We start from the raw sequence: 13,256 nt of genomic DNA, 5'->3' as shown, positions 1-13,256 counted from the left end.
GTATGCGACAAGGTATGCGATAAAATGTTCGACATAACAAATATTTGCAAAGATATTTGCAAAGACATTTGCGACATCACGAATATTTGCAAAGATATTTGCGACATCGCAAATATTTGCAAAGATATTTGCAAAGATATTTGCGACATCGCAAATATCTGCACAGATATTTGCAAAGACAATTGCGACATCGCAAATATTTGCAAAGATATTTGCGACATCGCAAATATTTGCAAAGATATTTGCGACATCGCAAATATTTGCAAAGATATTTGCGATGTGCGATGTCCCTTCAGGGCCACCATAGAGATGAACAATAATCAAGTTTGTTGACTCGATAAGTCGAAGATTACAACATTATGAAGAGGCCAATAATCATAAAACAGCATAAATGTCTATAGTTTGGGATTATACCTATACCGAAAAACGCTTTTTGAAATGGATTTAGAAGCAGACATACCTTGCCCACTATTTGTTTGCTCTTTGTGACTCATGTTCTCATTAATGTTGAACCATTTTAACTGGTATTGGTGCACCCCGAGGCCGTCGCACTTTATTTCTATCACTCATAACTAAGTGCGCCCTCTTTCGGGAGTTAAGTAAACCAATCAGTACATTTTAAACTCAAGCCTTATACACTCCTTAGACACATTGATCTGTAAATGTTATAAATCTATGCCAAAACAAAGTCTTAAAACCTATCTCAAAGAATTGAGAATTAACAATAATTAAAACAATCATCAGGCCAACGTATAAACAAGGTAAGATGACGATCATGAGACAGGTTGTTTGTTCACAAGACGGATTTAACTTGCCGTAGCTTACCGTAGCTTACCTTTTCTTGTTACTGGCACCGACAACACCCCCACAACAAATCCACCAATTCCTCCTAGAATAACTGGTGATAAAGTACTCGTCCTGAATCGAAGCAACGACCCACACCACCACCAATAGACAACAATACATTTACAATTGTAAATAGTTATTACATTATCAATATGTGTTTCCCAAAAATAATTACCTCATAATAGAAATGCCCTATAATTAAAGAAATAGTATTAGAGCAGTGTGGTGATGTCACAGCTTGCATAATCTTCCCTTCACCCCACCTTCTCCCCACATCTACATCGACCCCTCTACCCGTTCCTTAGTACCCTAGGGGAATAGAGGGACAGAGGAAAGACATGTCAGTAAACGTGAAGTGAAAGGGATAGGCAATGTTTCCGTTGTACATTAAACATAACTTCTCTCATCGTAATGTGTTAAGCTTCAGGTCATTTCTATAGTGTATATTTACCGGCGCACAGAGAATCAGTGAATTTAAAGGGATATTAATCTTACGGTTTCCTCACAATCCCTGCAGCATCTTTTCCAATTCTTTCCACTATTTCACCCAGAAGAGAAAAACATAAGAAGGGATGACAAAATGTAATAACTACAATAGTTCTGGATCACTGCTTGAGCCATGTCTCGCCAAAGTGCCGGCTTTTTCCGACTGATCGAGAAGAATATAAAAATAGCAACCTAAAACGTTCATCCATTTAATTTCGAAACCCTCGATTGTTTGGTATGGGGAGAGTTTACTTTTACTAATGTCATTTCACATCAAAGACGTTCGATCCCAAATCGCTGGTCTACAGGAACTGAAGCGATTTATATCATAAATAGTCACTAAAAGAGACCAGTCCGACTCAGTGCAATTATCAAAAAGGATGATTTGAAATTTCATTTTTGATGGATCTGGCAGTTTATGTAATATAGAAGACATCTCAGTGTCTGAGGTAAACCGATCTGTAAAAGCAGGTGTAGTTTCGACACAACTCAACACTGTTTCAATATTTAATATCGTTTTAACCTGTCACTTAAACTTGAACCACTTTGACAGTGTAATATTAGTTATATTTGTACTTCAACGTTTTGTAACAATCCATGTGCATTAATTTCATGATAATGAGAAATGTTTTCTTTGCTATTGATAAGTTTTTTTAAGGATTGAAAAGTTTCGATCACAATCAATGCCGTTTTCAAACGTGGGTTTGAAGCTATTTTGTTCTCAAAATGGCATTAGAAATAGCCATTGAGACCACATTTCAACTTTTTGTTCATCTGAGAATAACATTCCTCATATTGGAGTTACTTTGACGACGCCTTAAAGCTCTTAATTCAATCCAGACACATGGATGCCGGTAGTCGATGCAATTATTTAATTTTTAAAACTCTCGTCAATGATTGGGCAAAATTTCGCGCAAAAAGTCCCGAAAGGTTAGAAGTGCATTGTGTACTTCCTCCTCTTGTTGTACTCTGTAAAATGAACATCAGTGCGTCACAAGACAAACTCCTGGTCGAGTTATCCCAAAGTAACCACCCATATAAACCTCATCGTGGTCTCACTACTGGCCGTTTCAAACGCGTCTTCAACTCCTTTTCAAAAAGTATTCTTTCCTCATTAACGAAGTTACCAATCCTTTGCATTATTCAGTAACACAATGCCGTCGCTTTTAATGTCAATCATCCAGGTGCAACTTTTAGTTTGGCTCATCTTTGCTCTTCGTAAAATAAGCACAGACCAAAACCTAGAAGCGATGTGCGATGGTCCACTATGGCTGATATACCTAGCAGCCCGGGCCAGACGTCTTGTTAACCTTCAATGCCCAGGTAGCCTACAAACCAATGCCTGTTTCTTGCCAAAGTTCCCCACTCATCAGGCTATCCAATTATAGAGCCTACACACTGATACCTTGACATGACGATTATGTCAAGGACCATAACATGTAGCTGGATATTACATCCCTATAATGCATCCATTGACCATGACTCCACCCTGATGGCAACACTAATACGCACCCTTTACAGTCACCCGACACCCATTGGTCAATAACTATGGCATCCCCAATCTATCCTTTCGTCCAATGACCAATCTCGAAACAATCCACTGCAGGATATCTCACCACCAGGCCCGAAATCCCTAAATATCTTCTTATCTTCTTTATTCCTTGGCCTGAATCCCGCTCAAGGACCAGAGTCCGTTACAAATTGACCAGACTCCTTCAGCCTGGAGTCCAGTTTCTCTATTATAATGATCCATTAAGAATTAACCAAGGACCCTATCCAGGGTCCAGTGTGGAATCCCCGTATGGAGGTATCAGTAATACCTCCATCGGGCTCTACTGTCAATATAGTACCTCACTTCAGAGATGTGTGAATTTATTGTAATCACCCATTAAAGCTAACTTCTTTAATGAATCGAAACTATTTATTGTCTAAAAAAAAATATCACACCCGGGGGATTTTATTTCTGGGATGCTCATCCCTCCCACCTAAGTGTTGCAAACGTCAACATGTGCACTGAATTGAAATCACACAATACACGTTTTTATCTTTTCTAACCATTCCACCCCAATCAATAATTGGTTATTGATTCATAAATTGCAAGCCATGCATTTAAGTGACCCGCCTCATTACGTGTTATGTCTGCTGATTTGTATAAGAAGTCTTCAATGTCCCAAGGGTTGTCGTTTCCCCCAAAATGAAGCTAAGAAACATAGGGATATAGATACATGCATAGTCGACTTGGCGGGGGCGCTGTGTAGAAAAAACAAAGTTCCTTGCTTTTACACGCTCTCCATTTGGGATTGAGAGGGAGAGAGCGTTAAAAAAAATGCCGGACAAGTGAAGGCTTTCTTTTGGTCTGTCCTTTTACCGATTCTCCCTGCGGCCAAATCCGCTGTGAAATATTCAAGCCTTCCAACATCCCTGGCTGTATAGTCCCTGTGAGTGACCTGCAGATAGCCCGTAGGCACCAATCAAGCGTAGAGAGAAGGAGCATTGAAGCAATGAATGGACCACGGCTTCATAAGCACGATTCCCACAGCCATGTTCTATACATGCAACGTGAAGCTGTTATGTCCCCGGACTCCTACCCGGCCGTGCAACCACCAGTCTACTACCTCACCAGTCACCGCAAGGGGCCAGTGCCTGCCTCGTTTACCATCCTCGGGAGAACACACCAATCCTTCCAACATCCTGTTCCTTACCTTTAAGGCACGTCCAACCTGTCTAGTTTTCGGGAACAAAATCAAAAGGAACTTTGAGAGAAAATATTCGTCACCAACCAACCCTTTACCTCCGGACTGTAAGCCTATACACTTTAATATAAGCAACAACTGCAGTGTGTGTATTGTTGTTTGCCGTAAGAAAAGGAACAGGCATACCCTGAGGCAACTTTTGTAATTATGTCACATCTCGCGAGGTTTGAATAGCGCGTGATGCCCGCCAGCACTTTTGGTTGCCATCGGCGCACTATTTTCATCGTCGCCATCGTTCCACAAGCCTCACACGGCAGTTTTTGCACCGATTTCCTCCAGTTTACCATGGTTTTTGGAGCTTGAGTGCGCTAAAACGTGGATCCAACGAAAGGTAAGTGCCTATGGTAGCGGGGACCGTAGTTTTGGGGAGCGGCGACGACCGATTTACCCCCTACAGAACCGTCCATTTTTTAAGAGGTAAACAGCGTATGTGTAGTTGTTGAAAGCATGGCAAATTCGCACAGTAGTCATGGCGTGACTGTGAGCTTTATACAACAACGTTATAGGGGCTTCATGCAATGCAGACTATGTGTGTTACAAAGCATTATTGTTTCAAAGTCGGAACCATTTGTCGTTTGTTATTGCCGTATCTAGTCGTTTTTGCCTGTCGTGTTTCCTTTAGTTTGTCATGATATTGTAACATTTCACTCTTACACAGACTACTTATGGTTTAGGTCCATTGTATACCCAACACGCGTGCACAAATAGTGTACATTGTGTGTGTGAGATGGCAGTACATTTAAGTCCAATGGTACTTTACATGTAATAATCATGTCGCATACACGTGTGTTATCGATATAGAAGTGAACATGAAAAGGCCAATTGTGTGACTTTTTGACTGCTGTTTCGTTGTCAAAGTCAAGCTAAATCATTGTGGTATTGTCGATAAATGGCGCGACTTCAATGATCGTTTACTTATTATTGTATTGAACATCATGATGTCGCAAGCGCAAGAATATACACGTGTTGTTCAACGGCTCTCTTTGAATTGGCGGAACTGATATCTATTTGAAAAAGATTCACTTTTTATATCAGTATGACGTTGTCAATATGTCATTGTGATGTTTGTCATTGTTCTGTGTGATTGTGACGCTTGTCAATTTCGATTTATAGACGCATTTATGTGAACTAGAATACGTTCTATTGTTGACTGATTGCTTCATAATGGTGATTTATTGTTTAAAGCGATCAGACACAATTGCAAAATGTCCGTTACAAAATAATGTATCAAAAAAGAGACGCACTATTTGCAAACTGCGCATATCGTTTTATTCACTTTGGTTGTTAGTATTCCAAATGATTAATTCAGATTTAATACTTTAAAATTGTATCGAATCATGACAAATAGTTATTGTTAGAATTGTTTATGTAGTGCCCCTTATAATATATCTAAACATGGATGAAGCCTTGTGCTATGACACAATCTTTCATAGATTATGTCCGCTAACTTTAACACCCACTGCTGTTTGTTTACACGGTAATGAACCATGCACGCATAGACGGTGAAAGTCACCACCGCAAATAGTGTGAAAGGGAAAACCATCCTTGACACCACACTGTACCACCCCCCCCCCCCCCCCCGCACACATTCCTGTCTTGGTGATTTGCATGTTTCGTATGAGTGTACACATTTTGTTGGGTGTTACAGGACAACCAGGGAATATTGTTTTGTACATCAAAATATTTTTTCATAGTCGGTATGACAACAACCAATGTCTCACCAAATCACACGGGTAATTAATGGCACCGTGGATATTTAGACGGTTTGTAATTGGTTCAAATTGCTAAATAAGTTGACAATGTTCAAACAATCTCTGATGGCGTTATCTTATTCCATTGATTACTGCAGTGAAAGGTCGTGTACCACAATGTAGAACAAAGCACTTAGTGTATTAAAGGGGAGATGTCGTCCTACTTATTGGTTTGTGCCGCAGTGCCCTATGGTTTGTGCAACACGTTTGGCAGATTTTGACTATATTACAGAAAGCCTCGTTAAAGGCAAAGTTGGTCATCCTCCATGGTTATGGGAACCATTCGATTGATATATAAAGGTAGATAGATAAAAGTAAGCTGTGAAAATTTCATTAGTAAAGATGATAGCGTTCTGATATCATCGAATATTGAGATGTCACTGAACATTGAGCGGCTTAGTCCACTCGGGAAAGAAACCGAAATAACAATATGAGAAAGGTTTCATTCATGAAACGTTTCTCATATTGAACTTTTTGAATTTGTTATATCTCTAAAATCATATTTCCTTTGAAGGGAATTGTTTATAAAAATGTCAAACATTATCAATAGCTGCAGTGCTTCAATATACCAAGTCATTTTTTAGTACTATTATTTTGTATACATCACCTTTAAGGAATAGTTTCTATACGCAAACAAAACTTCTTGAATCCGAAGAGTCTTGTGAAACCGAAGAGAACTGATACTATTTGATTCGTTTCATCGTTCATTCGCCAATTCGTTCGTTCAACGCTGATTTTCAAATATTTTGGGAGATCTCTTGCAAGGTTTTTTAAAAACTGAATTTGCTCGTGACTTTGGTTTTATCGATGGAGACAAACTATAATCCTCACAGTCTGTTGATGATGAATGGTTAGTTTTGTGTCTTTTTACCGCTCCGTTTGAGTTTGGTTGTAATATCCACACTTTGGTTCCAACAACCATTACACAATAAAATAAAACCTTATACAAAATAAAATAAAAATTTAATAAATTGTAAAAATCACAACAAACAAATTTTGGAAAATGCTCGTATATAGATAGCTGTTGCGATCATTTTTCAAAACTAGTTTTTGTGGATCTTACTCATTGTTATTCAGGATTTGTTAATTCAAAGAGTGCCACATGAAAACCTTCCAGTTATAAGATAAGTTACCTACCATAATCTTAAAATGGACATGTACCATAGAGTGGGCACATAAGTTTAATTAGCCATACTGGAACAAACCTTTTACAATGTACGCTTTGACTGTTATCATGGTACACAACTTGAAGGCATGGTGTCAATTTGGACCAATTTATTTGATGTATGAATTTTACATTGGGCCAAATTGAAGACTAATTTATTGAACTCATGAATATCATTTGGGACCAAATTGAAAACCATTTTGGATGCATGAATGCCGTATTGTAACATACCAATGTGGACGAATGAATGTCACCTTGGACCTTGTTAAAGACCTATTTGGTTCCATAAATGTCATTGTGGACCAAGCTGCGCCTAATTTGAGCCCACAAAGATCAATATTGATTTTACTGATTTACACTGATTGGTCAAATTGATAATTGATTGATGATTTCACGACATATGATGACATACGACCAACCATTTGATTGAAATTTACTTTAAAACATTCGACGAAGAAAACTGAGCTATCTAAAACGAGTCAGGAGTCAGAAAACGCTGGTGTATAGTAATTAACAATCTGTCGCTATTTTCAGTTCAATCAAAGGCATTTGATGCTGATTCTACTTGCAAATCCTTCTATTCAGATCAATGGATATTATTCATTTGTGTAAACCAATTCTTTCTTGTCGGCTAAAGCCTCAATGTTCTTAGATGTATAGACTGAGCTCGCCCTAATTTTCCAAGGCAAGCAGATCGTGTAGCACGACGCGTGACTCCTGTATACACTCATATAGTATTCTTTCAAATAACTCTTTTGACGGAGGCCAACTTGTTCGTCTTTGCTTACCCGCCACGCTACCATGGCGTATTCCCTCCCCGGCTACCCCCTAGGGGTCTTAGAGGGTGTCAGTTAACAGTCCCGCTCGCACCTTGTTTGCCAGGGTGGGTCGCAGACTAGTCTGTTACCCTACCGCTTTGTACCAAGACAATGAAGTTGTCCAAGTCCGACATCTGGCAACAGTTTCCTTTTTTTCTCCTCTTTGCGTTTTTCTAACTGCTGGTTTAGTTGCAGGCTAACATGGTTTGAAGCTAGCTGTTGATACCATAAATTCAGGACAGCTGGCCGACTATCACGCCCGCTGTAAATCCCGCTGGTTGTCAACATGGACAAAGGCTGAAATAACTATTTGGGTACCATGAGGTATATAATTATCACCTTTGGGAGTACGTGGACAAACCGTAAATAGAAACAAGTTGAAAGCCTTTGGTGATAAACGTATGATATGCTATTGCTACATGGCCTTTTGATTTTATTAACTAACCAAAGGTAATAGTGGAATGGAAGGAAATGAAGTGTTTGGGTTATCATGAAGTGCACATCTTTAAATAAAATACTACATTTTGTTTATGCACGATACAACATGTATTACGTTATAGTTTGTCAATGCGCTGGTGTTGTATTTATGGGGGTGTAACTCACTTTCTGCCTATGACGTCACTTGATGTTGTTGATGTTTTCTTGTTTGTTGTTGTTGTAACTCACTTGTTGTGTTGTTGATGTAACTCACTTGTCGAAGCTTCTGCCTATGACGTCACTTGATGTTCTCTTGTTTGTTTGTGTTGCTGTTGCAGTTGTCTTATTGGTGTTGCTGCTGCTGCAGCTGATGATGTAATTCACTTGTCGATGCTACTGCTTATGACGTCACTTGATGTCATTGGTGTTTTCTTGTTTGTTTGTGCTGTTGTTGCAGTTGTCTTATTGATGTTGCTGCTGCTGCAGCTGATGATGTAACTCACTTGTCGATGCTACTGCTTATGACGTCACTTGGTGTCATTGGTGTTTTTTTTTTTTGTGCTGTTGTTGCAGGTGTCTTGCTGGTGTTGCTGCTGTTGCAGCTGATGATGTAACTCACTTGTCGATGCTACTGCTTATGACGTCACTTGATGTTATTGGTGTTTCCTTGTTTGTTTGTGTTGTTGTTGCAGGTGTCTTGTTGGTGCTGCTGATGTTGCTGCAGTTGTAGCTGATGATGTAACTCACGTGTCGTTGCTGCTGCTATGACGTCACTTGATGTAGTTGGTGTTGTCTTGTTTGTTGGTGTTGCTGTTGCTCTTGTCGAATTGTTGTCACTTTTTTTGCAATGATGATCTTGTTTGAACGAGTTACTGCAGATGGATTTTAACATTAATATTTTTTTCACCGACTATTTATATTTATTAAGTTGTCGCTGTTCAAGCTGCGGTGGTGTTTATATTACGGCTTTCCGGCTTATTGCTATTATTTTCGCCGTTAATGGTACGACTGTTGCTTGCCCCTCGTTGTGAATGTGTTGAAGTTTCAATTTTAAAAGAACCCCGAAACCCATGATGACAACTATGGCAAATATTAACAATTGTGTGTTCAATCAATGACTTATCATATCAGTAACATAGACTACCATGCAATACTTAATCTGCATAATGCCCGAGGCGTATAGAAGTGTATACAGAATGGGAACTGGGGTTGCAGTAGTGTATCCATAGCAGTACTGATCCATAGAGCAAGGACTTGCTTTATATGATCCTACTCTACGATTACAATGTACTCTGTGGATGCTTGTTAAATCACACGGGAGGTCTTGTAACTAGTTTTTGGGAAATAGTTGGACAGATGTGTAGTCAAATTCTTAATAATAAATACCCGTGTCAGTAGGTAAAAACACTTTTCTGATCAGCCTTGCGTTATTAAGTCATGTTTCTTGACATGACGATTTTTATACTGTGGCGTCATCGAAAAGTCATCAGACACTGCTGGTATGGTGACGCCATCTTGTTTTTCAACCATACAAGACCACGTTACCATATATCGAGACTGCAAGGGGAATTGCCCCCTCTGTAAAAAGTGACATACTCGCTCATATAAACAGAGGAACTGCCGAAAGAAAAACATATATTGATGTGAAATCCACAGCAATTTATTGACAGCATCTTCCATCTTGTTTTTGATATTTTGCTAGGTGTGTACATGCCGACCATTTCTCCCACCGCGATGTCATCCCTGTCTCCGACCCCTTCAGGATCGGGTACGCCCCCGCCGGGTCACAGCCATGGCTTACCCCGTGTTGCTCCCAACAGTCGCTTTAATGCTCCAGTTCACATCGATGTTGGTGGCCAGATCTACACCTCATCTCTGGAGACCCTGACACATTATCCCGAATCCAAACTCGGGAAGCTGTTCAATGGTTCGATTCCCATCGTCTTGGACAGCTTGAAGCAGCATTACTTCATTGACAGGGATGGACATCTCTTCCGTTACATCCTCAACTTCATGCGAACCTCTCGCCTCATGCTCCCAGACAACTTCACCGAGATGGAAGCACTTTATGAAGAAGCTCGCTTCTATGAAATCACAGACATGGTAGAGGCAATAGAGAATTACAAGATGTCTACTACTAAGCCAAGAGAGAAGATCATTAAGACCGAGAATGGGTTGGGTAATGAGTGTATCATCGTTCACACTACTCCTGATTGTGGTGAGAGAATAAGCTTGAGTGGTGATAAAGTCCTCATCCATGAGATCTTCCCAGAGGTTGGTAGTGTCATGTGTAACTCAACAAGCGCTGGTTGGACACAAGAATCCAACCATGTTATCCGATTTCCTCTGAATGGGTTCTGTAAGCTGAATACAGTACAAGTTCTTCAGCGTCTGCTTCATTGCAACTTCATCGTTATCGCTTCGAGTGGAGGAGGTATCGAAGGCTCTCAGTTCAGTGAATACGTCATGTGCAGGAAGTTTCCCGGATGCTAAAGAGGATTAAAACATTTGGACAGGTGATATGGTTTGGGTATCTATAATGGAGGCCGTTTCGTTAAATCCTTCTTGCTTTCTTTAATGTTACCAGTTAAACAGATGTACGTGTTCATTTTTCAGAGTTCTCCGTTGTGGTGTCTCTACATATTTCAACGTAAATTAGTCCAACCAAATAAAATGTCATTGTTAAATAGACTACAATGGGACCGTACTTTGGTGCAGGACATGGTTCACGCGTATAAAAGGTCATGCAATGATGCAGTACCCTTTGCTGGGGTAAAATTGCATTGATGTATGTTAGCCTCTAGCCTCAGGCGACAACAACTTTGGTATTTTCAAAATCATTATTCGTTATTTTAGTGTGAATTTCAGTGGGTGGGGAACACTAATTTTTAAAATAGCAGCAGCTTTGCTAAAATAGTTCCATGACATTATTTAAAAGTTAATTTTACCGTTAATATAGTCAGAGTACTTATAGCCATTACACACTTTCGGAACAGGAAAACAAAATAAAAGTTCACAGATTTACAAATAACTTACAGGGCTTACAGAAGGTAATGGCGAAAGACTTCTCTTGAAATATTATTCCATGAAATGCTTTACTTTTTGAGATAACATTAAAACAATTATCAATTCTCGATATCGAGAATTACGGATTTATTTTAAACACGTGCCATCACACGGCGAAACGTGCGGAAACAAGGGTGGGTTTCCCCGTTATTTTCTCCCGACTCCGATGACCGATTGAGCCTAAATTTTCACAGGTTTGTTATTTTATATATAAATTGTGATTCACGAAGTGTGGGCCTTTGGACAATACTGTTTACCGAAAGTGTCCAATGGCTTTAAGGAGAGTGTACTGTAACCACTATATGTATAGTCAGGGACTGAGACACACCATTGCTTAAAGCTGGTGAATTACTGCCCATCATGGTGGCATAGAACCATCAACCAACCTTGTATTATTCCATATTACTCGAGGATAAGACAAGGCGATAGTTGCACAAGATTTTTCTTCTCATTTCAATTTTACTGTTTTCATGTAATGCTCCTAGAAATAGTTTTGGCGAAGAGCTTGATTATATTTTATTAAGAAAACTTACACTATGTGTATAGGCCCTTAGCCATTACACATTAATTCTTATTGCCATTTGCATCTAGACAAACCAACATGTTCTTTCCATCACTCATTTTGTAAACATCACAGTTGAAAGCTGTTAGTTCTTTAACACATTGGTAAACGTTGATGCATTGTCGGGAAAATGTGATTCTGATAGCTATAGATGGATCTTTTCTTAAGAAATAAGTGCATAAACAATGATATCCTTAAATTTGAATTTGATGTAATCGTGTTGCTTTTAACACTTTTTCAGTGACATTCTTAAAATAAATTATTTGTATTTTTAAAGAAACTAGATAATTTTAATGAATATTTTCTTCAATGGTTTATCATTGGTCTTGAGAGTAAATGGAGAAACATAGGCCTAATTCAAGTAAGGGATAATTGCCAACACTAGTGAATGACGTGACTTTTCACCTCTAGCGGAGGCTTTCTCGAAGGCTAAAATGACAACACAACAACACAATACACATTATACAAGTGTAACAAAAAGCAGCCAAAGGAAATAAATAACAAGATTTGCTTGAGTAGTGATATCACTCACACGCTATTCCGAGTTTGGATTGAGTTAGTGCTAACAGACTGGCTACTTACACATGGTTTAAAGATGTTGTACAGGACTGGTTAAAACTAGTGACAATTTGGGTTGAATTCTTTGTTTTGGTCAGAAGGAAAAAATTGAAAAAAACATGCACAATTTTCAGCATAAACACATTTTGGCTGTTATAACTGAAATCAGCTGTTGCACATTTTTCTAGGTTTCAGATACAGTTTTTGGAATATTGTCACCTTATTTCAGAGGGAATATTTCACAGATAAAAAGGCTGTATTTATTCCTACTGATTCTGTACAACACCTTTAAGGGTAAAAACAATAAAATTAAAGAAAGATTTGTGAGTAAACTAATTTTTTGAATTTTTAAAACTCTGTTTAGTGTTCACCTTTCTGTATTAATCTCTTTAGGTCACATTAACACGTTGTTTAAATGATTCCTTTATAACACTTGTGTTTCTTATGTATAATATTAATGTTTAAAGACAAATTAATGTATATAAAATTAACTTAATTAGATATGTCGAAAATAGGGCTCCGCCTGTATTGTAATTAACTTGTTACTTTTGGCCGTATATTGTTAGACCTCTTTAAATAAGAACGTGTATTGGATAAAGCATAATTATTAAACCATAATCAGCTGCCACGTCACAATCCTGATTAATAATGCGTCGTCTCAGAATCTTATTGAGCACAGTGTCTTGTCGCCATCGTGTTACATTCATTTAATCTTTTATTTTCAGTCGAGTAGATTTCCCCAGCCTATAATTCAACTACAATTATTAATGGTTTTGCAAGTAATTAATTACATTTCCATATACATTTTGGGTCAGTTTTAAAAAGGTTAATAAT

General features: G+C 38.6%; 1 protein-coding gene across 1 annotated transcript; it reads left to right on the top strand.

The window, feature by feature from the left end:
• The first annotated feature begins 3,570 nt into the window (after positions 1–3,570).
• Positions 3,571–13,045, top strand: LOC139935271 (BTB/POZ domain-containing protein kctd15-like). The gene is made up of 2 exons (XM_071929784.1): positions 3,571–4,416; positions 9,939–13,045. The coding sequence occupies exon 2, from the start codon at positions 9,947–9,949 to the stop codon at positions 10,727–10,729; it is 783 nt and encodes a 260-aa protein (XP_071785885.1). The 5' UTR covers positions 3,571–4,416; positions 9,939–9,946; the 3' UTR covers positions 10,730–13,045.
• The last annotated feature ends 211 nt before the right edge of the window (positions 13,046–13,256 follow it).

Source organism: Asterias amurensis, chromosome 3 (genome assembly GCF_032118995.1).
Source record: "Asterias amurensis chromosome 3, ASM3211899v1".
Classification (NCBI taxonomy): domain Eukaryota; kingdom Metazoa; phylum Echinodermata; class Asteroidea; order Forcipulatida; family Asteriidae; genus Asterias; species Asterias amurensis.
Note: the sequence above shows the minus strand (reverse complement) of the source record. Positions and strands in the feature narration are given on the sequence as shown.

Excerpts from the sequence above, each read along its gene's own strand:
- LOC139935271 (XM_071929784.1), top strand. The coding sequence starts at position 9,947 with ATGCCGACCATTTCTCCCACCGCGATGTCATCCCTGTCTCCGACCCCT.